This window comes from Dipodomys ordii, unplaced genomic scaffold (assembly GCF_000151885.1).
Source record: "Dipodomys ordii isolate 6190 unplaced genomic scaffold, Dord_2.0 Scaffold34, whole genome shotgun sequence".
NCBI lineage: Eukaryota > Metazoa > Chordata > Mammalia > Rodentia > Heteromyidae > Dipodomys > Dipodomys ordii.
In genome coordinates, this window is record NW_012267250.1 from 12,508,513 (window position 1) to 12,533,342 (window position 24,830).

General features: G+C 35.7%; 1 protein-coding gene across 2 annotated transcripts in view; it reads right to left on the bottom strand.

Moving 5' to 3' along the window:
• Positions 1-24,830, bottom strand: part of Ctnna3 (catenin (cadherin-associated protein), alpha 3) — a 1,343,755-nt gene that overhangs the window by 33,415 nt on the left and 1,285,510 nt on the right. For both annotated transcript variants that reach the window (XM_013017086.1, XM_013017085.1), the window contains exons 16-17: positions 7,234-7,339; positions 607-741 (exon numbers count right to left, since the gene is read on the bottom strand). In XM_013017086.1, the coding sequence (XP_012872540.1) occupies positions 607-741; positions 7,234-7,339 (241 nt within the window). The remainder of the gene's footprint in view (positions 1-606; positions 742-7,233; positions 7,340-24,830) is intronic.

Consider the following 24,830-nt stretch of genomic DNA (forward strand, 5'->3'; position numbering starts at 1 on the left):
CCCCCCCCCCACCGACGTTGTAAAGCTCGTTTTGGACATGACAACTTGTACTTCTCATTGTTGCATACTACCATCATATTTTTAAAGCAGCTTGAAATGCAAGACCATCCAAGAATTCATGCAAGTTCCTCTAAATCTATAATGTTTTATTTTTATCACATTATACTTCTAAAATTACATGGGGAAATTAAAAAGAAAACCTTGAGACCTGAATTTCTATATTATGTAAATGAACAAGTGGGAAATGAGTATCAGTTAATAGCAATGAAGCAATCATTTCATTAATTTGCAATTATAAGATTTAACTCAGAGTTCCACCTGTATACTTTCTGATATTTGAAATCTCTGCTCTAAATTAGCATGCATTTCTCATCCAAATGGTTTTCAGACCCTGATTCTTTCATCTCTGGATTAAAAAAAAAGTCTTGTATATCCTTAATATTTTAAAAGATATCAGGTATATTTCTCGCTTGCTTAGTTACATATATCTTTATACAAACTTCTGATTGAATTTTTCCTACAAGATTTATTGATGTGAGAAGGGGCATGATTTCTTGCCCTTAGCATGTAGTACCTGCAATGGTGTAAATTCTGGGTAATACTCACAGCAGACATGATGAGTTCTCCCCCCAAGTTCTGGATCTCAGCTTTCACTTGACTGCAGATTTTCAGTTGGTGGGAATAGAATTTAATCTGTTCGAGATAGGCCAGCAAGTCCTGTTTGCATGATGGATCTGGACACTAAATATGCATGAAAGATAAAATAGAAATAGCAAGGTAAATAAGGGGGTAAATACAGGCATTGTGGGTATTTTACAAGGCAGAAATTTTTCCACAAGAACCATTTCTTTTCAGGTCAAGCCCCTGTATTCTGATATGATATGTATTCTGGAAGTGGTGCTGTGGAACTCAAGAGGTAGAGCACTCGCCTTGAGCTGAAGAGTGCAGGGACAGAGCCCAAGCCCAGAGTTCAAGCCCACGACTGACAAAAAAATTCTGATTTGATATGTATTCTTATAGTGCTCCTACTCTCAGTCTGATTTACCTGTTTTTCAAACTTAATTATTTCAGATGAGACAAAAAATGGTAAAGGAACTTTTAGTCATAAAAAGGTATGTAAAGTTACTGCCTTTTATCTATAATAAAGTTATAAGTTTTAGGAATACATTTTTGATGTCAATCTAAAAATGTTTATATGTAACTATTACTCGAAGAAGTATTAGAATACTTTTGGACCCACAGTTCTTCATTGCATCTCTATAATAGAGATGCAATGAAGAACTGTGGGTCCAAAAAAAGCTATGATCTAATTGGGGACAAGAAATGGAGAACAGGTGTTTCAGAGGTCAATTCTGAGATTCATCATTGTATAGAAAATACCTTTCGTTAGGATCTAATCTGCACTGTTTCTCCTATATAATAATTACAGCTTTATACAAATCTTCTCTAAATTAATTGTACTATTTTGACAGCACTGTGGTTTTATTAATGGTACTGTGAAACCTGAACAAAATATAGCAATTTTAGGTTTGGATTGCATTTTGTCCGGGAAATGTGTCAGCAACTCCCCTTGATCCCGTTGGGCCCAAATTCCAGGAACAACCCTCTACGGTAAATTCCACTAACCACAGATAAATTCCAAATGTTCCTGCAAGATAAAGACCACTTGGTCGCAGCTCAAATCATCTGCTTTAGCCAGTCATTTTGAAGAGCATCAACTGGTTACGCTAATCATCTTTTAGAATTATTTTATGATTTTCCCGCGGTGTGATAAGATTTAAGTGTGCAATGATGCATAGAAGTCCCTAAAAACCCTATAAAAACCCAGCTAGCAGAAGGGTCGGGGCTCACAATTTCTGACCTGCTGTGTCAGGGAAGGTTTGTGAGTCAGGCTTGAGCTGTAATAAAGGACTCTGGTGCATTTACATTGGCGATGGCTCCCTGGTGGTCTTTGTGGGGGTGGGGGGTTGGGAGGGGAGTCTACAGCCTGGTACTTCAGTACTTTTAATTAATTTTCATAAAATATATATTTATAGGCAAATTGATTTATATACAAAGATATTCATTGACACCTGTAATAGCAAAAATTGGAAATAACCTAAATATATTCCAATCAGGGAAAGGCTGTGAATTTATCTTATAATATAACACAATATATTCTCAGGAAAATAATGTTATCCAAGGATAGGGAAATGTTTCTAGTAAAACATTTGGGAAATTTCCAGATGAAAAAAAACTAATTATTTAAATTTCATATACAAATTGCAATACATTATATAAAAATGTCATTCCAAACATGCTGAAAAAGACATTTGCTCAATAGACATGACATGATCTTTTCATTTTCTTCGTACGTTTTCTGTGTCATGAAGTACACATTAATTTTATAACTATAAAATGTAATTTAAAGAAAGGAGCTTTGATTCTAACTCAACTGCAAATTAAAATGTAGGATGAAAGATCAGAAAATACTCTTTCATTTCTACGATTACCCAGGAAAGTCATCCCTTGACATCTACTTGGGATAGGTTTCAGGACCTATTTGGTCACTCTAGTCTTAGGTTGCTCAATTCGCTTGTATAGAACGGCAAAGTGTTAGCATCAAACCTGCATATATATTTTAAGCTCCATTCAGATGACTTACAATACCTAATATGATGCAAATGTTATACAAGTAATTATTATATTACATTCCTTAAGAAAAGGGACAAGAACCAAACTAGCACAGAACCCACCACCGTAAGGGCTGCCCACACACACTCATCCGCACGTGCTTGACTTGGAGGAAATGGAATCCCTGCACACCGAGGACTCAGCTGTAATTACTGAAATGGGATAACTGTTCATGAATATATTCTTCTGCAAAAGTTGCATTCACATGCTTGATGGCCATTGCCAGATTGACATGTGATTGCCATCCAAACAGCTAAGACAGGAGAGTCACGGTATGATTTCGACAGTAAGGAATTAAAGATGATCCTTAAACTCTCAAACAGAAATAAATTGTAGCTAATTAAGAGGAAGACGAAAAGAAAACAATATGAGGAGGAAAGAAAAAGGCAAGAAACAGAAAAAAATATTGATTTGGGTGGGAGGGTTTTGGTCGTGGGGCTTGAACTCTGGGGCTGGGCTCTGTCCCTCAGCTCTTCAGCTGAAGGCTAACGCTCTACCACTTAAGCTACAAGGCCACTTCTGGTTTTCTGGTGGTTTACTGGAGATAAGTTTCACAGAATTTCCTTCCCAGGCTGGCTTTGAACCTTCATCCTCAGATCTCAGCCTCCTGAATAGTTTGGATTACAGGCATCAGCTACTGGTGCCTGGCCTAATTTTTTATAGAGTTCTATTTCTACATCTAGGTCTTGCTATATTAAGTTATGTAGGCATATCGTCTTACTCAATTGCCAATTGTCAATGAGACATTACCTAAAAGGAAGAATAAAAAAAGACATCTTGGGCGCTGGTGGCTCACACTTGTAATCCTAGCTACTGAGGAGGCTGAGATCTGAGGCTCACAGTTCAAAGCCAGCCAGGGCAGAAAGGTCCATGAGACTCTGATCTCCAATAAACCACTAGAAAACCGGAAGTGGTGCTGTGGCTCAAGCAGTAGAGCGCTTGCCTGAGCTGAAGAGCGCAGGAAAGGCATCTCCTTGTTTTACCTAGACAGGAAATGAGTCTTGTTTGCTATTTCCTTTGTGTGAGGTCCTATGCTAGTTCTTGCACCTGCCTCATACTTAGTATTCACAGCACCCATGTAATCAATCTTTTGATCATCATTTTGAACATTTGCAAACTAAATCTCTGAAATAGTAAACAATTTGAATTTTGTTTATTCTGTTACTCATATAAATGTACACCAATCTATCTATATAGTCTTAATTCAGGCACTTATTGTGTTCTTAACTGAGCAACTTTCCTATCCATTCTATGTGTCCCGGACCCACACACAAGGTTTTATGTACCATGCACTATTGTAGGTGCTTTGCTCTTTTTGGAATCATATGGTTCCATGAGGTGGGTTCTATTATTATTATGACTTAACAAAGAGGAAACGAAGGCACAGAGAGCTTAATTGACTTGCCAATATTATAATTAGTCAATTGTCACCTCAAGTACTTGTAAATTGTAAGTTTAATTAGTGTGAAATTGTTCCAAGATCAATACCATTCAGATTAGGCATGGTGGTGGTATACCTGTCACCTTGGCTAATTGGGAGGTAGAGAATAGGAGGACTATAGTTCCAAGCCAGTCGACATAAAAAGTTAGCACTACATAATCTCAAAAAACAGCAGGTGTGGTGATTCAAAGAGGGTAAATCACAGTTACAGAAGGGGCATACGGAGGAAGATCAAGTTCCTAACCATAGGAACAAGAAACATGATATCCTATAGGAAAATTAAAGGAAAAAGGCCTGTGTATGGCTCAAGTGATGGACTTCTTGCATCGGAGCCCAAGTCACTGAGTTCAACTCCAGTCTTATGAAAGATAAAAGGCAAAGAAAGAAAAAAAAAGAAAAAAAGAAGCACTACTATTTAACTATTTGAAAAATAGAAGACTTTGTAAAGCAACAATTAGATCCTTGACAAACAAACAATGCTGCACTCAATCACGTTTAAAGAAAATAGGTAGTCCCCCAAGAAACATGAACCTCCCTCTGGCTTGACTTCAGAAGAGTCTATAATTTTTAAGAAAAGGACAAATATAGAATTTGATATTTCCTTATAAAGTTAAAATTCCTTGACCTAGATTCAGCCTTCATTGACAGATTTGAAGGGAATCTTGGTTATGTTGGCAAGGACGTCAGTCAGTTTAATAAATGAAGTATCAAAATGCATATTATTGAAAAATATATTATTGTCAAAATTGCATCAAATATATTACTAGTAAATTTACATCTTGTAAAAGTTATTAAAGCATTCCTTACCACTCACATTTGAGAAGATATTCTGAAATATTTAATTGCTATGGATCATATATATGTATATATATATTCATAGGGTGCTGTATTACAATTTGAGGCACACATGCCCTATGCAATGATTCTATTTGGAAAATTTGCATTCCTTTCTCCTCTTATTTCTGTGTATGCAAGTTGACTTCAGCTTCCTAGAAGCACACCCAAAGAACAAGTTTTCAATTTAAAATGCTCTTTTATTTGCAAATATTTTTCATCACTTATATTCTCCTTTAGAAAAATGTCTATGCAGGTAACTTATCTCTTATTAATTAATCAATTCTTTTGAAGTTTTTTTGCTACTGAGTAATTTGGGCTCTTTTGCATGTTAATTCTTTATTCTATATTTGGTTAACAAAATTGACAACCAATCTACATTTTAATATTTAATATTTATGTTTTTATTGTCTTATATTTATATTTTAATATTTTACTTTCTATATTTTTGTGTTGCATTGTATTTTTTTTTTTGCCGGTCGTGGGGCCTGAACTCTGGGCCTGGGCGCTGTCCCTCAACTCTTCAGCTCAAGGCTAGAGCTCTACCACTTGAGCCAGAGAGCCACTTTTGACTTATTCTGCTTATGTGGTGCTGAGGAATGCTTCCTAATGCATGCAAGGCAAGCGCTCTACCACTGAGCCACCTTCCCATCCCCTGCATCATATCTTAAATATATAAAATTTTACAAGGGTATATATTTTTAAAATCTAATGTTTTTCTCAACTTTTATATTCACATATAAAATATTGATCTCTGGATTTGTACAACATTCTTGCCCTTGATTATATGTTTCCATATCAAACTTACATTATATATATATATATGTACATACACACATATACACATATATAATATGGAGGGGTTTGTACTAGGATTTAAAATCAGAGATTGGTGGCTCAGCTTTTGGTTGCTTACTTGGAGATACCATCTAAGGACTTTGTTGGCAAGGATTAACTTCAAACCACTAATCTCTAGATCTCAGCCTTCTGAGTAGCTAGGATCACAGAGATGAGTCATCAGTGCCCAACACAAATGCCCTGAAACTCAAAACATTTTTGAGTGTAATAAGTACTATTGGATGATCAAGTTAAAAATTCTCAATCACTATTAACATCAGATTCATAAAATTTTTTTCAAGTTTTAATTATAAAGATAGGAGATTATAAATATTGTATAGTAGGAAGATTACTGAAAGACAGATACATACTCAATGAATTTAATATTACTTTCTCTCTCAGTTCAATTTTGCTTGTTTCTCCTACATGATATCCACATAATATATAATTGATATGACTTCTCATACATATTCAATGCGTGTATGTGAAAATGGAAATTAGGTGGATGGAGTAGGTTTGGAAAAGATGCAGGAGAATGGTGAAAGGGATGACACTGATCAAGGTGCATTATACTGATGTTGAATTGAAACTTTCTGTACAAGTACTTAAATATAATTTTAAATCTCCTTTCAAAAAATTTAAATAGGGAACAACCTTATTCCACTTAAGCATATAAGCAATCAATGATTTGGAATTGATGAAAAGTATGTTCTGAAAAAGAAATTCATATGCATGATAAAGACAAATACAACTTGAAAACTTAAAAGTAAATGAATACCTCTGTCTGAAATTAATTGAACATCCCAACACATTAACAAATGAAACTGGCAGGCTTCTCAAGTAAAGTTAGACATAAAATACATTCATACTGTAGCTGCTGCTTAGAAAAGCAGAAGGAAATTAAGAGTTCAGAAGCACACAGCTCCATAAGAATCATACATGTTGGGGTTTTACATCTTTTTTGAGTTTTCTACTAATTACTGTGTCTAAAATATCAAAGTAAAATCAACACTTTAGTTAGGTTATTATCTTCCATTAATATAAATGGAGTTAATTTGGAGCCAAAATAACTTGAAGATATTTATAGTATGCATTTTTAAATAGTTAAGTTTTCTTAGATTAATTGTGCATTATTTAATCTATTAAAATCATAAAATTTAAAGATAATCGGATTATCATTTAGGACACATATCCAATACAGGAAAACGAATCCCCCCATTTCTCTAGCTAATGGTTGAGTAGCAAGGGGCAATTAGCAAAGTCATTTGCCTTGTCCATTTATACAACTTGAGGAGATGGGAAATGGGAGAGGAAAATCTAGGAGAAAAAGAAGGAGTGGGTAACATTGTTCAAAAGGAAATGTACTCATTACATGCCTTATATAACTGTAATCCCTCTGTACATAACCTTCACAATCAAACAAACAAACAAACAAACAAATAACTTACCTGGTTAGCTATCTGCCGAGCAAGAACATCCATTCTTGATCCTGATTCTGATATCAGTTTAGCTGCATAGATCACATCTGTTGTATGCTTTAGTGGTCCTTTCCCCCTGAAATAAAAAGATACAGTGGGGTTCCTTAAAAGTAGATTGGTCTACTTGATATACACACACATCTACATTCACATATACAGAAGATTTGTAATTCCAAATACTACAAATCAACTATACATAATTTGGTCTTAATGTTTGCCCCAATTAGACTTTAGTTGTAATTTTTTTTAAAAAACTTTTTAAATGAAAGTATATTGTTAGGAATCAGGAAGCACTACCAAAAAGATGAATTCCACTGAATTTTTATTCTCTGTTTTCTTTTTTTATTTTTTAATTTTTTAGGATTTTTTTTAATTGTGAAAATACTGTACAGAGGGGTTACAATTATATGGGCAAGATAATGAGTACATTTCTTATCAAGCATTGTGGCCTCCTCTTTTGTTTCCCCTTCCCATCCCTTCCCATCCTCCCCCCCCCAATCCTCCCCGGAATCCCCCCCTACGCTGCCACCCCCTCCCACCAAAGTTGTAAAGTTCGTTTTCGACATAACAATTTGTACATCTCACTATTTTCTATTACAACAAAATATGAATTATTTGAGATATAATCCTGGTGGATCTAAGAACTAGAGGCAAAAGTATTATTCCTGGATTGGTCAGGGAGAAAGTGTCTAAAAGCATGTAGCTTCTGCCTGGCCTTTTGGTACTGAGTTCATGCTGTTGTTCCAAAATGTCTTTTAGGATATACTGATGTTGAAACCAAGCAAAATGTATTACTAAAGCAAAGACTGAAAATAGTAATACATGACACAGACACGAACATGTGCATCTGATAACTATTGTAAAGATTTTTTTTTAATTTTTTATTGTGAAAATACTGTGTTGAGGGGTTACAATTACATGGAGTACATTTCTTATCAAGAATTGTTGATCCACCTGTATCCCTATTTGAACAAATTGTTTTTTCCCTTCCCCTCCACAAATTTATACCAACATCAAATACAGTGAAAATTGGGGGGGGGGACATACAAAGCAACAAAGAAATCGTCTTATAAATATGTTAGAAACAATCGCAATAAAGAAAACCTATTTGAGTCCTTATCTTGAGGTTCATTTCACCTAACATCAACTTTAAGATCATGAGTATTTATAGTCACATATTAGGTTGGAAGTTTGACTCAAATTTACTTTAGAAAAATTGTCCCCCTGTCACATCTGGTCCATTCCATCATGCTTGCTGTTGTTTTATAATTGGGCCAAGAGGTTTCAAGGTTGAGCTGCTTACTGAACTTGGGTCACAGGTGTTTGAGTGCCCTTTTAAACACAGGATGGATTCTGTCCCTTCATCCCTTCAACATAGGCATTCATCCTTGACCTTGAGATAAATATTTTCAAACACATTTGTATCCAGAGAGCTCATTTGTCCAAGTGGTTTTTCTTGTTTCCATCTCTCTCCTACAAGGATGAAAAGGTTTTTATATATATACTTTTGGGGGGAAGGGGAAGTTGGGGGAAGGTGGCAGGGAACACTGGCAAGATCATCATGAGAGCATTTCTCTCTCTTCTTCTATGTCCCCTTTACTAAAGTTGCAGCTAAGAAGAGGCTATAAATTCTTGGGCATAGTTATCAGTGTTTGTGTGATTTTTATGAACATATTCATTTAATATAGTGTTTGTCTCTGGATTTCTAGCTGGAATCTTCCCCTGCCTCCTTTTCTCTGATTGTTGACCTTAGTACTGATCTGAAGCTAGGAAGAAAAAATTAAAGTTATACATGTTATACATATGTGTGACTCATTTTGATTAGTAAGGTTAATTTTAATATTTCTCCTCTTAATCCTTCTTTTATTTTTTTCGATGAATTATATGCTGTCATTTTCCTATTCTATCTTCTCAATAAGCAATTCAAACATGTTAAGTTGGGCTTAAGAAATGTGCATAAATCAAATTCTTCTTCCAGCTGGCCCTGCAGTGGTACTTCCAGCTTCAAAGAGTAGTTATCCTAAGCTTACCTAAGGAAATCTATTTACACTACTTCAAAGGACAATGTGAATCACATTGCTGCAACAAATTAAAAAAAATTCTCCCAGATAGAAAAGAATGTAGGCTTGAAGACAATTCATCACAAATACTACAAGAGTGCATTCTCTGTTCATCTCACATAATAATGCACTCTTGCACTGGAAAAAAAAACCTATATATGTCATCAAATCAGCCACAGCACAGGATCCAAGCCAGTTATACAGCTTGTATTAGCCAAGAGAACACTGCAGTTGGAAAAGCAAAATGATGGCTGGATGTCTTCATAAGATCTTCCTGTCTGTTGGATCTCATTTTTACTGCTTAGTTCTGTCACTTAGACGTGAGCCTAAAAAGGAAGAGTAGACCTATAGGAATCAAGTCTAAACTAAGAAGGTGCCAAGAAAAAGATTACTATTCATAGATTTTTCTCTACTTCGTTTATTTTTTTAAATTTCTCCCTATTCTCCCTAAATCTATTTTCTTCCTCTCAAGCAGTTGCTACTTTCTAAAGTAACAAGAAAGCAGCAGTATTTGGTTTTAAATGTGAACTTGACCTTTACCTCTTTCTCTAAACCCAAATTGCATGTGGATGCCAATCGAGATCAATAATCTCTCTGTGCCTCAATTTCTGCAGTGTTAACAGCAGCATCACGTAGAAACATGAGTATATTTTTGTAAAGTGCTCTGAATCTTGCTTTAAACAAAGGGAGCATTGGTAAATACAACTTGCTACCTTACAACCATTTTGGTGCACAAGGCCATGGAAGAAAAGTTGGGTTGCTTTCAGGATTTTACAGGGCAGGTAACAAAGAATTCAGGGCACTTCTTATGATTCTGGAGCAAGTTTCCATTTGATCTTTTGTGACTGATCAATTTGATATTGATCTCAGAGGAACATTGCCACAGAGGAAAGTGGATTCTGGCATTAGCAGGTTCCTATGAAAAAGACTTGAATGCCTCCAGGACTAGATCAAACAGTTGGAGCTCTACTCTGAAGCTAGAAACTGTGTGCAAATGAACTGGGTAGGATAGGATATGGAGTTATTTATTTTTAAATCTCCTCTTCTCTGAAAAAAATGCTTAAATTAGTGTAGTTGTTCTTCCAGTTACATTGTGTCATCTTCTTTTTTCTTAAACTCTGCTATTTTTTAATTGCTGTTCCTTGTCCCTAGCAAAGAATGAGACACAGAAAGGAGTAGATCACTAGAGCAACTGTTCTGATGTCTCTGAGGGGAAAGTGAGAGAGAGGAATGGGATGGATGGCAAAGAAACATTTAGCGAGGCCAAGATACAGTAGAGTTCAAAGCAAGAAAGGGAGAAGAACCATTCTTTATATTTATTTACACTTAGGATGTAGAGGCCTGTAAAATCTGATGGTTCATTATTAGAGAAATAAGATTCCTCACCAAGAACACCACCACCAAGTAGTGAGAGAGAAGGGTTGTACAAAGCTAAATGATAAGAGGGTTCTCCACCAGAAAACTGGAACCCCAAGATGTTTTGTGCCCTCAGTGTAAGCCAGAAAGGCCTTCTCAGGTCCCTTTGGGCTCTGTGCCTCTGAAAATTATTACAAGCACGTTTCTCTGACCCTTCCACACAGTGCAAAGCTGGCCTCCAAGATGGTGCTCATCACATTTCTTTGAATCTGCTGATGTAAGTTGTTTTATAATTTAAAAAAAATCAACATTAATCATTGCAATATTTGAGTTGCTCTTATCAAATTTACTTTATGCACCAGGGAAGACTAGAAGTTATGTACATGGTTATGCTCAAGCAAGGCATTACATTTCATTATTTCTATGCATCTCCAGAGAAAGTTAAACTGAAATAAAGCTGTCTAAGCTCCCCAAAGGCAATGCATCAGTGTTCAAGGTCTTAAACAATGGACAAAGGTTGTTTCTAAGGAAAGCAGCTAAGGTTCTCGAAGCTTCCACAGTAGATAAAGAGTTATATCTAAAGAATGCAGCTAATGTACCTTTGCCTCCAAATAATGCATTTCCCTGTATAAAACCCCTGGGCTGATAAAAGAGAAATTACCTCCAGCTTTAAATCTTTAAACTTTGTTACGAGACCTGATCTTAAAACTAACATTAAGCTTTAGAAGTTAAAAGTAATGATAACACTCAGTGGCAGACCACAATTATTCCCTTCCCCACATTCTTAATTAAATGTATTGCTTGGCAAGCTTCTTACTGAGTGGCAGAAATGTACATACTTTACAAATGAGTCCACATCATGCCAAGTTTCTAGGGGAAGCTACAGTGACTGAAACTATGGTAAATTTTTTAACACTCTCAAATGGAAATCTGCTACGCAATGAAGGCTCTTTAAATTGACTATACATACAAAAGGTATGTGCTGCTTTTGTTTTCATGATGTCTTCTTCAGACTTCTTGTCAGCAAATTGTGTGTTAAATCATTGAGTACGATCCTTCAGATAAAAAGATACTATAAGCTGGGTGCCAGTGGCTCATGCCTGTAATCCTAGCTACTCAGGAGGTGAGATCTGAGGATTGCAGTTCAAACCCAGCCTGGGCAGGAAAGTCTGTGAGATTCTTTATCTCCAATAAGCCACCAGAAAACCACAAGTGGTGTTGTGGCTCAAGTGGTAGAGTGCTTGCCTTGAGCTGAAGAGCTCAGGGACAGCAGCCAGACCCAGAGTTCAAGTTCCATGACCAACAACAAAAAAAAAGACAAAAAGAAAAAAGATACTCAGAAATAGAGATTGAACTGTCTGAAAATACATCAAAGAAACAAGAAGCTAGCAATCTTTACTAAACACTGGTCACAAAATCACTTAAATTTTCTATTAAGGCGGTGAGTTGTTCAAAAGTGGTAGCCTTGCCAAACTGAAAGTGTCATGAAGTAAATGCATGTGTGTTTATTTAGATCTTGCAAGACCCATCTCAACAAACAAAGCATGTGCAAAATGTATAATCCCAGGTATTCTATTCAACTGATATATATAGGAGATTATAGTAGGAGACATGCAAAGGCATAAGTTGTAAGATACCATTAAAAAATAATTAAAAACAAGGGTCAGGAATGTGACTCCAGTTGCTAACCCCTTGTCTAGCAAGCATAAGAACCTTATTCAAAACTCAGTACAATATTAATATATATGTATATAATCTATATATCATATATATGTTTTATCATTTCAGCTGCATATACACCGATATATATATATATATCAATATATAGATATAGACACACATATATATTTATACTGTACTATAGAGGATCCAGATATTATATAGTGATATATAGTGATATATAGTGCTGTATATATATAGTGATATTTGTCACATGGTAACATAAAATCAAATATTTTATGTAATTTTCATGTGTTTGTCAAATACTAATATTACTTGTTCTTCTCCCTTTACAAATAATATCTGTAAAAGATTAACTTTTTGCACTTCAACATAACAGTAATTAAGCCTATCACCAGTGTCTTACACTTGTAACCCTAGCTACTCAGGAGGCTCAACCCAAGGATAGCTGTTCAAAGATAGCCTGAGCAAGGAAGTCCATGAAACTCTTATCTCCAACAAACTACCAAAATCTGCAAATGGAGTTGTGGCTCAAGTGGTAGAGTGCTAGCCTCGAGCAAAAGAAACTCAGGAAATCAACCAGACCCTCAGTTCAGCCCCAGGATATGCATACACACAAAAAGATATTGATTGTTGATAATGTCACCTGGATTGCACTGAGTCACTTCTTATGTTTGCTGTTTTTCTTGGTATATGCCTTTCCATAGCAACCTTTTCATAAGAAAAATAAAGTGAAATATATAAGCATCTAAATTCTATGCGTGCATTTTTCTTCCAAATTGTTCAATAATTCCTACTACAGAAGTCATTTCTATTTAGTGAGATAGGATAGTATAATTTTAGGATAGTATAATTTCCTGAGATTTATTATTTAATTCTATAAGGGACATACCAGTATTCTCTAGCTTGTAATTCTATATTAGATACTTTTAAAAAGTAATTAAATGACCATAAATGAGGAAAAGAGAGGTGCCAGATTCTGGACAAGGACACATTGTTCCTCTAGTAGTCAAGCATGAAACTTTAATTAGGCAGGCATTTTTGTCCCTATGGATATTCCATTCTCTGGTGAAGTGTCATTTACAAGTTTTGAGGACTCTATAAAAGTTCTTGAAAAATCAGTGAGTGAGTAATCAATGAACACTCATCTTTACTAATTAGTAACCTAAGGTACCTTTGGAATTCAAGTAAAGAAAAAAAAAGATATCATTCCATGAAACTGGAAAGAAAGTCTATATATACAAAAATGTATATATCTACAAATTACCTACATGCATTATATATTTATCAACTCTGTTCTTTTGTGTTCCCTATCACTTGTTCTAATATCAGTAAAATTTCCTATTGAGAGCTGGGGGCCTGGCTCAAGAAGTAGAGCACCAGCCTAGCAAGGGTCCAAACACCAAATGGTTGAACAAACTAAAGTTTATTCTTCTTTCACATCATGATTACAGAGTTAAGAACCCCAGTGCCTTGTAGCTTCTTGAACAACTATCTTCAAGGTGTCTGGTTACTCTACCTAGATCTATTATAACCAGATATTCAATACTTGAGGAAATATAAGGTCTTGTAGAAAGAAGTAAGTGACAGGGTAAGAACTAGCGCAGAGCATTCTTATCTGTACTCCAGATCTAGGCATACAACTCATGTAATTGCAAAGAACACAGGAAAGTGTGTGTGTGTGTGTGAGTGTGTGTGTGTGTGTGTGTGCGTGTGCGTGTGCATGTGTGTATGTGTGTGTGCCAGTGTGTATGTGTGTGTGCCAGTACAGGGACTTGAACTCAGCGCATTGTAACTCTCTATGTTTTTGCTTAGGTCTGGTGCTCTATCACTTGAACAATATCTCTAGTTCTGTCTTTTTACTGGTTAATTGAGATTAATATGTTTCTGCCTGAACTGGCTTCAAACACTCTCCTGAGTAACTTACACTATAGGCATAAGTCACAGGGACCTAGGTAGAAAAAGTATTCTTGGCCCCAAAAGAGAAAAAAAAAGTTTTATAACATGGTGTCTGCACAGACTCAGGGAATGGTAAAATCCTTTTTTTTTTTTTTTTGGCATTTTAGCAAAGATTTTTTGATGTTATCAAGTAGGTAGGAAGAACTGGGAAACAACCAAGGCTCTTCATCAACGCAGCTGAGATGATCAGGCATATGTTCCATCTGGGCACCAGGCCAGTTTTATTTCTTGTTTTGAAATTGTCACATTATGGATGGTGAATTATTAAAAACAAAAATTCTAAAAGTTCTTTGTATGTGACAAGGATAGTTTTTCTTGGACAACATTGATTTGTTTATGAAACAAAAATGGACTTATTTCAGAGATACTTTTGGGGACCAACTTGAGAGAATGCCTCTGGTTGTTCTTGTTGCTTTTGTTATATTTTGTATCTTTTTCATTTATTGTAAAGGTGATGAACAGGGGGGGGGGTTACAGTTACATACATAAGGTAATGAATACATTTCTTTTTAAACACCTTATTCCCACCCTCATTTTCTCCTGCTTATCACTCCCAATCCCTTCCCCTTCCCCAAGTTGTAAAGTTCATTTCCAACGTAGTATCTAGTGAGTACATTGTTGTATTAGTTCATCCTTTGTCCTGTTCTTTCTGTGATTCCCCTTTCTATCCACGGATCAGATAAGCTTATATACAAGACAAAGGATACCGAAAACAAAAACTTGGAAAAAAATAATATTAAGTGAAGTAAGCCAGGCCTAAAGAAACATAGGTCCCATGGTTTCCATTATTTGCAATAACTAGTATATGTCTGAGACAAGCAGAAAAGGTCAAATAAGATGATGTTAAGAGAAATGAACCCAAGACAGGGAGACAAGTGGTTTTTTTCTTTCTTGCTATTATTTCTAACATTTTTATAACATACCATGTGATTTTTTTGTTGCTTTGTATGTCCCTTTCCCACAGTATAACCTCGTATAACCTCTGTTTTCACTCTATTTGATGTTGGTATAATTTAGGAAGGGGAAGGTAAAAAAACAAATTGTTTAAATAGGGATACAGGTTGACCCATTGCAACAAAGAGATGTACAAGACATTATGTCAAAAAACAAACTTTACAATTTAGTGGGGGGTGGGGGATGTGTAGTTGTGGAGGTGGGAGGGAAGGAATGGTAGGGGAAAAACAAAGGAGGAGGCAACAATGCTTGATAAGAAATGTACTCATTACCTTGCTCATGTAACATTACTTAACCCTCTGTACAATATTTTCACAATAAAAAACTTACTTAAAATAAAAAATAACTGCATACAAGATATAAAAAGAAGCTCTTGTTTCCAATTCTTGGAGTTCATTTTGATATGCTTAGCTATATATGGTCATATGCACTTAGCGATTGGGCTATTATGATCCCTTGATCAGAACATTATAGATATAGTCTACTCTGAGAGTTTCTGAGGGAAACCATGTAACCCATATTTCTTGGGTCTGGCTTGCTTCACTTAACACAACTTTTTCCAAGTCTTTCCATTTCCTAACAAATGGGCAATGTCATTCTTTCTGATGGAGGGATAGAATTCCATTGTGTTTATATACCACATCTTCTAGATCCATTTATCTACTGAGCGACATCTGGGTTGGTTTCCTATCTTAGCTATGCTAAATAATGCTGCAATGAACATGGTTGTGCTGATATCTTTTGTGTAGCTTTGTAGTGGTCATTTAGGTAAATTCGCAGGAATGGATTTGCTGGGTCATCAGGTAGTTCTATGTTTAGTCTTTTGAGGAAACACCATATTGCTTTCTAGAGGGGTCAAACAAGTTTACACTCCCACCAACAGTGTGGTAGTGTTCCCTTATGACCACATCGCTGCCAGCATTTGTTATTGTATTTCTTGATAATGGCCATTCCAACTGGAGTAAGGTGGAATCTCAATGTTGTTTTTATTTTCATTTCTTTTATGGCCAGAGTTGTTGAGTATTTCTTTATGTGTCTATTGGCTGTTCTTATTTCCTCTTCAAAGAAGTCTCTCTTTAAGTCTATAGTCCACTTGTTAATGGGGTGGTTATTTCTTAGAGAATTTATCTTTGGGGATTTAATTTTTTAGCTATAAACATAATTTAGATTGAGGCCCTTGTCTATTATATGGCTAGTGAAGATCTTCTCCCAATCTGTAGGCTTTCTATTTATCTTGCTTTCTATGTCCTTTGTCATGTAGAAGCTCTGCAGTTTCATGCAATCCATTTTATCCAGTTATTCTTTGATTCGTTGTGTTTCTGGGTTGCCAAAGATATCTATATATTCAATGTAAGACCCATCAATACCCCAGTATTGTTCTTTAATGAAATGGAAGAAGCAATCCCAAAATTCACATGGAATAATAAAAGACCTCGAATAGCAAAAACAATCCTTAACAGGAAGAACAGTGTTGGAGGAATATTAATACCAAATTTCAAATTCCATTACAAATCCATAGTAATAAAAGCACAAGAACAGGCCAGGGACCAAGGGAATAAAATTGAAGACCCAGAAATGAACACATAGACCTATGGCCACCTAATCTTTGATAAGGGAGCCAAATAAACTGGAAGGAAGAAAGACAGCCTCTTCAACAAATGGTGTTGGCAGAACTGCTACACACATGTAAAAACTTATAGATCCTTATGTATCACCCTGCACCAGAATCAATTCTAAATGGATCAAAGACCTCAGCATTATAGAAAAGAATAGAAGAAACTCTAGAGCTCCTTGGCACAGGTCAAAGCTTTCTAATAAAGACCCAGAAACACAACAAATCAAAGAAATGTTGGACAAATGGGATTGCTTTGTTTATTGTGATTATTGTTATGACTGCTGTTGTGTATGTGAGTGCCTGTGTAGGTCATTGTGTATATCATACTTGTGCTGTCTCACATACTCCCTCTACTTTTTCTGTTTATTATCTTTGCCTTATCATACACAAAACCAAGTTTAAAACCTCAAAATCCTCTGATATTTTTCCCAAGGTATAGAAGTGCAGGTCGATTTAAATGGAATCATAAGAAAGTTAAGTCATTAGTGCTTTTAGACCCAATTAAAAATAAATCATATAAGGAGTGCTGTTTTTTTATAAATTTGTCACTATTGTGCTATAAAATTCAACAGATACCTCTGAATTACGGAAGTATCTCAGATTTTGCAAAAGAATATACAAGAATTCATTCCACCTGTAGTTTTGAGTGTTGGCCAATAAAGCATTGTTCCCTATCTGAATGAGTGCCAAGAATTGGGAAATAAGCAACCCCTTCTTTGGTTGATTTTCTTTTTAACACAAATCTTCATTTATCTACTTGTCATTTTCCCTTTATTCAATTTGGGTTTGCAAGTCAAAATTATTGTCCTGCAGTGAGCTTCTGGTTCATAAAGACACATAGTCCAATTTGGGGGCACAATATTGATCATTAGCTATTTACTAAAACAAACAGTATATTGATCATTAGCTATTTACTAAAACAAACAGTAAAGTCATTAGTGTAAACTATAACCTTTAGCACTGGTGAAACTGTGTTTTCTAGCTAGACATATTTTCTAATGATGGCTCTTTTATATTTTTGCTGAATCATTAAGTCAATTTTGTTTTCTTTGAACCATAATTCTCCAGAACTCAGGCTTCTGAGAAGCCAGGATTATAGGTGTGACAAACCAGCACCTGTCTTTTAGTTCTTTTTCAATATGACCAATATTATTTCATCTATCAAGGGGAAAGCTCAGATTCCTGATCTTAGTGCTCTGTTAAGTCTCTCCTCTTTGACAATTCATATTCCAGTAGGTGGAAAATTTGCAGGGTCATCAGGGTAGATACTTTGGTGCTATTCTCCTTATTCTGTAGATCACACCCAAAATTAAACCTGATTCTCTGCAGTCTGGCATCACAATGAAACATATATCCCAGCCCCACAAGGCATGTCACACTCACAAGAAGATGAAGAATAGATGAGATTTTTTTCACTTGATTATTGTATGTATCCCTTTCATCTTTGAGACCCACAGACTTGAAAACTCCAGAACATGTTTTCATAAGGTATTCAGAAACAAGAGTCATTGCATATTTGAAGGGATCCTCTAGATAACACTCCTAAAAAGGGGACATTTTCATAAATGCCTTCTCTATTCAGGACTTGATGGGAAGTCTCTACTCAGCACAAATATTGAGAACTGACTTTCCTCTCTTCCTCCCTGTTCCATCTCTGAGTGTACACGTCAGTCAAAACCACTGTACTCTATCATACTGACTGCTGAAGCTCATCATCTACCTTGCTATTGGCAGTAGCCTCAGTATTAATCACATACATCAGGCCTTCCAGAGTCTGAGCAATTTTTTTCTAGATCATCTTAATGTACTGAATCTTTTTTTCACATCATTCCAAAACTGAATGACTCAGAAAAAGAATTACTCTCTATTCAGGAAAATAAAAATATAATTTACCTAGTATTACTTAACATTTTATTTTCTCACTGTCTGTCAACTCCAGCACAATATTGTCATAAGGTCTAGATGAGGAAACAAAGAGGTGAAATGTCACTAACTTAGTTAAGACATCCCATAGTGGAGAGATCTGTCCCAAGGCTGGATCAAGGGTGAGACTTGTCAGTCAGTCACAGTCCTGTTTCAGAGAGAACCTCCAAATGACATTTCATTTGCTTGCCCTTCCCTAGGGGAGTGGGAGCCTATATATTAAATTTTAAGACACTTTAAGCATACTATTTTCAATTGGTTTATTCAGATTGAATGAGACTACTTGACACACATATACATTATTTTCATTTAACTCATTATTTATTTATTTGTTTTATTTTATTTTTCAATTTAAATTCTATTGTCAAGGTGATGTACAAAGGAGTTACAGTTACATAAGTAAGGTAGTGAGTATATTTCTTCTCGAACTTATAACCGCCTTCCTCATTTTTCTCCCCATTCCCTCTCCCCTCTATCCCCCTAATTTGTAAAGATCATTTCCAACATACTGTCTTGTGAATATCACTGTTTATTTATTTATATATGTTATTTTGGTGCTGGTCCTTGGTCTTGAACCCAGGGCCTAGTTGCTGTCCCTGAGTTTTCATTGCTCAAAGCTAATGCTCTACCACTTCAGCCACATCTCCACTTCAGACCTTTAGGTAGATAATTGGAGATAAGAGTCTTATGACTTAACTGCCTGGGCTGGCTTTGAACCATAATCTTCAGATTTCAACCTCCTGAGTAGCTAGGATTACAAGTGTGAATCACCTGTACCTTGTTTACTTGCTGGTATTATGATGTTTACTTCTTTCCTCGTATTAGTCCTAATATTTGATTATTTATCAAATGCTATATGAGATAATATGCTTACATGGTGTCAAGTGAAGTCAAAGTAAAATGCAAAAATGATTATTTAACATCATGCCTAGTTAGGTCACCCTAACCCTAAAATTTTCTTGCTATGAGATAAGATAGACTCACATTAGATCTAAACACTGGGACGTCACTTTGGATTTTGTGACTCAGCCCAGAAGGCCACAGGTTGGTCTCACATGACACTATACTGAATGGACAGAAAATAGGATTTTATTTCTTTCTTCTTTCCTTCATATTTTCTTTCTTGCTAGAGATTTCTGGGTTTTTTAATTTATTTCAAGACAGATGCGGGATTATTTTTCTATTCTAGTACTGTGTCACTAGATAGGTGAATCATACTCTTTCTACCCCTTTCTTCTTGTGGAAGGGTTCTATATTTTACTCATCTCTCTCTGAAAACAGACCTCAAAATGTTGCTACAAGTCCTCGCAACGCCTTGGTGATGGAGTGTCAGTATACTGATGTGGATTGAGGTGACTTCTTTCTTCATCACTGAGGTGACCTCCTCCCCCCAAAACCCATATTGCTTTGAAAATGTTCATTGCAACATCAGATGTTGGGTTTTCAATTTGGTGGAATTGTTCAGAAAGTAAAAAGCAGAACCTCACATTTATACTCTTAAGTGCTTTGCACTACCAAGCCCAGTACTTTATTTGCACTGGTTAATTTTGAAACAGTATCTTTCATCCTGCCTAGGTAACATACCTGGTCAACAATCTGCCTATTTTAGGCTTCCTGACAGAGTTGCAATGGTTAGCTTATGTCATTATATTCAGCATTTTTTTTCTGTTGAAATTGAGTGCTGTAGAATTTCCTGCCCAGGCAACCCTGAAGCTCAAATCTTCCTGATCTCAGCCATCCAAAGAGATACGATTACAGGCACAAACCACTTCCTTCTACCTGAACTTCCTCTAATTATCTTCAATTCAAGGTTTGTTTTCTAAAAATTTCAAAACAATGACTCTCATATTTAATGAGGAATAGCTTTGTCAAAATGAGATAATATAATTCATAAATATAGGTAACCAAATACAGATTAGAGATGGTTAGCAACACCAAAACAGATAAGACCACCTTTTACAACCTACCAACCCTCGTAGAGCCCTCTCCTCTAAGGCCTGTACCTAAAGAGAATGCTAATATCAATCATATTTTAAAGCTTGATTAGCATAAAATTCTTCTGTGTCACAGGATAAATACAAATAAACTGCCTAGTATTTTCTTACTACTCTCCAAAATGAACATAATTTCCAGCCTATTGCCTATAATCCGAGCTACTCCGGAGGCTGAGATCTGAGGATTATGGTTCAAAGCCCACTCTGGGTTCAAAGCTCACACTGGCAGGAAAGTTTGTGTGACTCTTTCCTCCAATTAACCACCAAAACTAGAAGGGTACCTGTGGACTAAGTGGCAGTTGCAAAAGTAAAACCTCAGGGACAGAGCCTATATACCCTGAGATCAAACTTAGAACCAGAGCATGTGAGCAAGCGCGCACATGCACACATACACACACACTCACACGCACTCACACACACACACACACACACACAGAATATAATTTACCTACTTCTCACTTTAGAAATAAACATTTAGTCATATCTCAACTTATGTTTTCTAACTGGGCATGATGGTACATTATAGCAAAGCCAGTATTTGGGAGATGAACAGGAAGATTGTGACTTCAGGGACAGTCCATGGTGCTCAGGAAAAACCTCTCAAAATTTTATTTTACAGAAGCCTTTCTCTATTGTCCAAGTAAGGAAAACATATTTCATTCCTCTGAACATCTCTTGATAGCATCATTGTTTCTTAGTTTAGCTAGCTAGATAGCTAGCTAGCTAGCTAGCTAGCTAGCTAGCTAGCTAGCTAGATAGATAGATAGATAGATAGATAGATAGATAGATAGATAGATAGATAGATAGATAGATAGATGCTCTTAAACAAGACTCTAAGCTTTAGGGGTTTATTTAGGTGTTTATGGTCTGTGATTGATTTGTACCTGGGTTTTCCAGAACACTTGGAAACAGAAAATAAGAAGTAGATAAACTACCTTACTTACAAATCAAAATTTCTCCAAAAAAAGCATTTCAAGACTTTGGTTATGACTTTTATTTTATATTCTTGGTCTTATTATATGTTACCAAGCAAAAAGATAATTAGATGGAGTACAAGTGGACAGGTAAATATAAGAGAAGCATAGAATTTCTTTTGAAAGTTCTAGATAAGGGTAAAATTCTCAAGGAATAATCATCTTTGAACAACTAAAATTAGATAACAAATGACTACCCTTAAACATTTTCACTGTAAAAAATGTAATATGAGTGTACGCTTAGCATGTTATAAGATCTATAACATATCTTCCTCTCTTTCAGAATTAGTCCTGAACCGAAATTATGAGTGATCATAAGGAAATGTTTTTATTACTTCTCAATTTAGATGCTATTACAGAAGGAAGAATTATCTAAGTTCTGAAACAACAACCAGCTGTTTATTCCTATGAACACAAATGCAACAACAAAAACAATAGGAATTATTTGAGGGTCTTCTTTACACTAGCAAAGGACTATAGCATAAAGGAGACTTTACATTGAAAATTATTATGATTTTATTAATCATAATAAAAGTTATAGTGAAAATCTAAGGAGCAAAAGAAGCACTTATTTTTAAAGATAGCCATTACTTCTAGAAATATGGTGAACACTTGAACAGGAAGAAATTGTAGTTTTCTCTCTTTTCTGAAAGCTGAGGTTGATTATCCTTCACATGAGACAGTATTCCACATATTCATGTGTCTTGCAAGAATCACCAAAGTGAGATTAATGATTTAATTTTATCTTCAAAGGTCATGTTTGCTTTAGTGCAATGCTCAGGATAATTAATCTGGGGATAGTGGGCTAGGCCAGCTGGACCTGCAAGTTTCCCCTCTGAACACAATGAAGCAGACTTGTCCTGTGTACTGCTGATCATACCAAGAATTCTCAAGGCCTTAATTCACAACCACAGAGTGTCATCCTACTAGAAAAAAAACTCTTAGAAACTAAATTTTATATTACAGACCCAAGTAGAAGAGATTTTTCATATTCTTGCTGCAGTTTCTATTTTAACAGCACACAGGTAGGTGCATGTCATTAGGTCTTGGCACTGGGATTAATCTTTTTCCTATGGATCTTATGATTATAGACATGAACATGTAGAAAACAATTTTACAAACTCCTTGACTAGTAATTATTTCTATCTCATTTATCATCCTCTATATCTTTTGTTCATTTGAGACAAGGTCCTGTTATGTAGTCTAGGCTGATCATGATTCCCACTCTCGCTATCTAATTCTGGTTGCATGTATTTCCACACTGAGAGAAAGCAAATGGTTATCTAGACATTAAAAAAATAAATCTCCTTCCTTTCTTTCTTTCTACCTTCCTTCCAATTTTCCTTCCCTTCCTTCCTTCCTTCCTTCCTTCCTTCCTTCCTTCCTTCCTTCCTTCCTTCCTCCCACCCTCCCTCCCTTCCTTCCTTCCTCTCTTCCTTCCTCCCACATTCCCTCCCTTCCTTCTTATTCTTTTCCTTTCCCTTTCTTTTCCTTTCCTTTTCTTTCCTTCCTCCAATTCCCATCATCTCTCTTTCCCTCTTTCCTCATTTCCTTGTTAAATTTTGTTTGCTTGTCTTTTAGTTGTTCATTTTCACTAATGAGGAATGAACACAGGCTCTTAAAATTGCTAGGCAAGTGTTCTATTAATTGAATTATATTTCCAGATCCAAACATTTCTTTGAACTGGGCAAAATTCTGATGAGTCCATATTTTTCCTAGGTCTTCTCCCTGGAACCACATAGCAGACATGCCCTGCAAGAATGCAAGGTTAGATGCGATTATCTGGTATGATTGCAAAGACAAGACAACATTGTGTTTTCAGACAAGTGTCTTTTGGAATGCTGAAAAGAAAATTTAATGCATTAAGTGCAATAAACTATCAGAGCAAAACAAAAAGTTCAAGTTCTTCGTTATATGAAGATAGCAACTTATACATTGCTTTATTAGGCATAAGGAAAGAAGAGAATTAAATTAAAAAAATCTGGTATCATACTTAAGATTTGGACAGCTCTTGAGAAGTAAACAACATTGAATTCTCACCACAATTCATCTCCGTTACAAAACGAATGCAAGGGAAATGTCGAGAAAAACAAACTGAGCCCTTGTCAGAGAGTACAGAGACTGTCAGCAGCTAATAGATACATGCTAGACTTCTTGTTAAAGAATCTAGGCCAAGTATCTATGACAAACTAAGGTGTCAGAATAAACACAATGAGAAATAGGTGGTGGAAACCTTCTGGCTTTGTGGAAAGTGAGGTGAGGAGGGAGGATAAAAGAAAAAAGGCAGAAGAGTAACCCTAACTTTCCTATTTCAACCTGCACTGAAAACTAAAGTTAGGCAGTGTTTAACACAGAACTAAATACTATATCATGTAAACATTATAAAAGATTAAAACAACTCAGTTAATGTATTGAAGCAGACATATATGGCCACAACCAATTTGGGAACATTTAGTTTTAGGTAATTTTATTCCATCTATCTGGATGTGAACAATGTGTGTGTGTGTGTGTGTGTGTGTGTGTGTGTCTTTTTTTATACATGAAACTTGAAGGCTATATTCAACCTTATGAACCACCCATAATATTTCCTCCCTCTATGGCTTATTTTGATTAATTTTTCTTACTGGTCTACTAACCATTACATAGCTAGATTGTAACTGCAAAATTTCATAACATCAGCACCAAGATCCTGGATGCCTATGCACATTTGGCCATACCTGACTACTTAAAAAGAGTCACTACTGTAATTAACCTCTCTCAGTACCAGTTGCATTATTTTAAAGTGGGCATAATAATCTCCATGCTGTTCATCCAATGGATTAATTTCCAGAGTTAAAAAGGGTGTATATAGTAGTATTTTTGGATTCATCAAGAGTCTTATGGAGATATATAAAATGAGATTTCCATGTGACTAGCATGATCTAAGACAAATTCTTATATAATCTAAGTTAACCTATAGAAAATCCAAATGTTTTTTCTCTGTCATGCAATTGTTTCTAAGATATTTATAAGATGATTTCTATGTTGCTTTGTATGTCCCTCTCCCACAGTA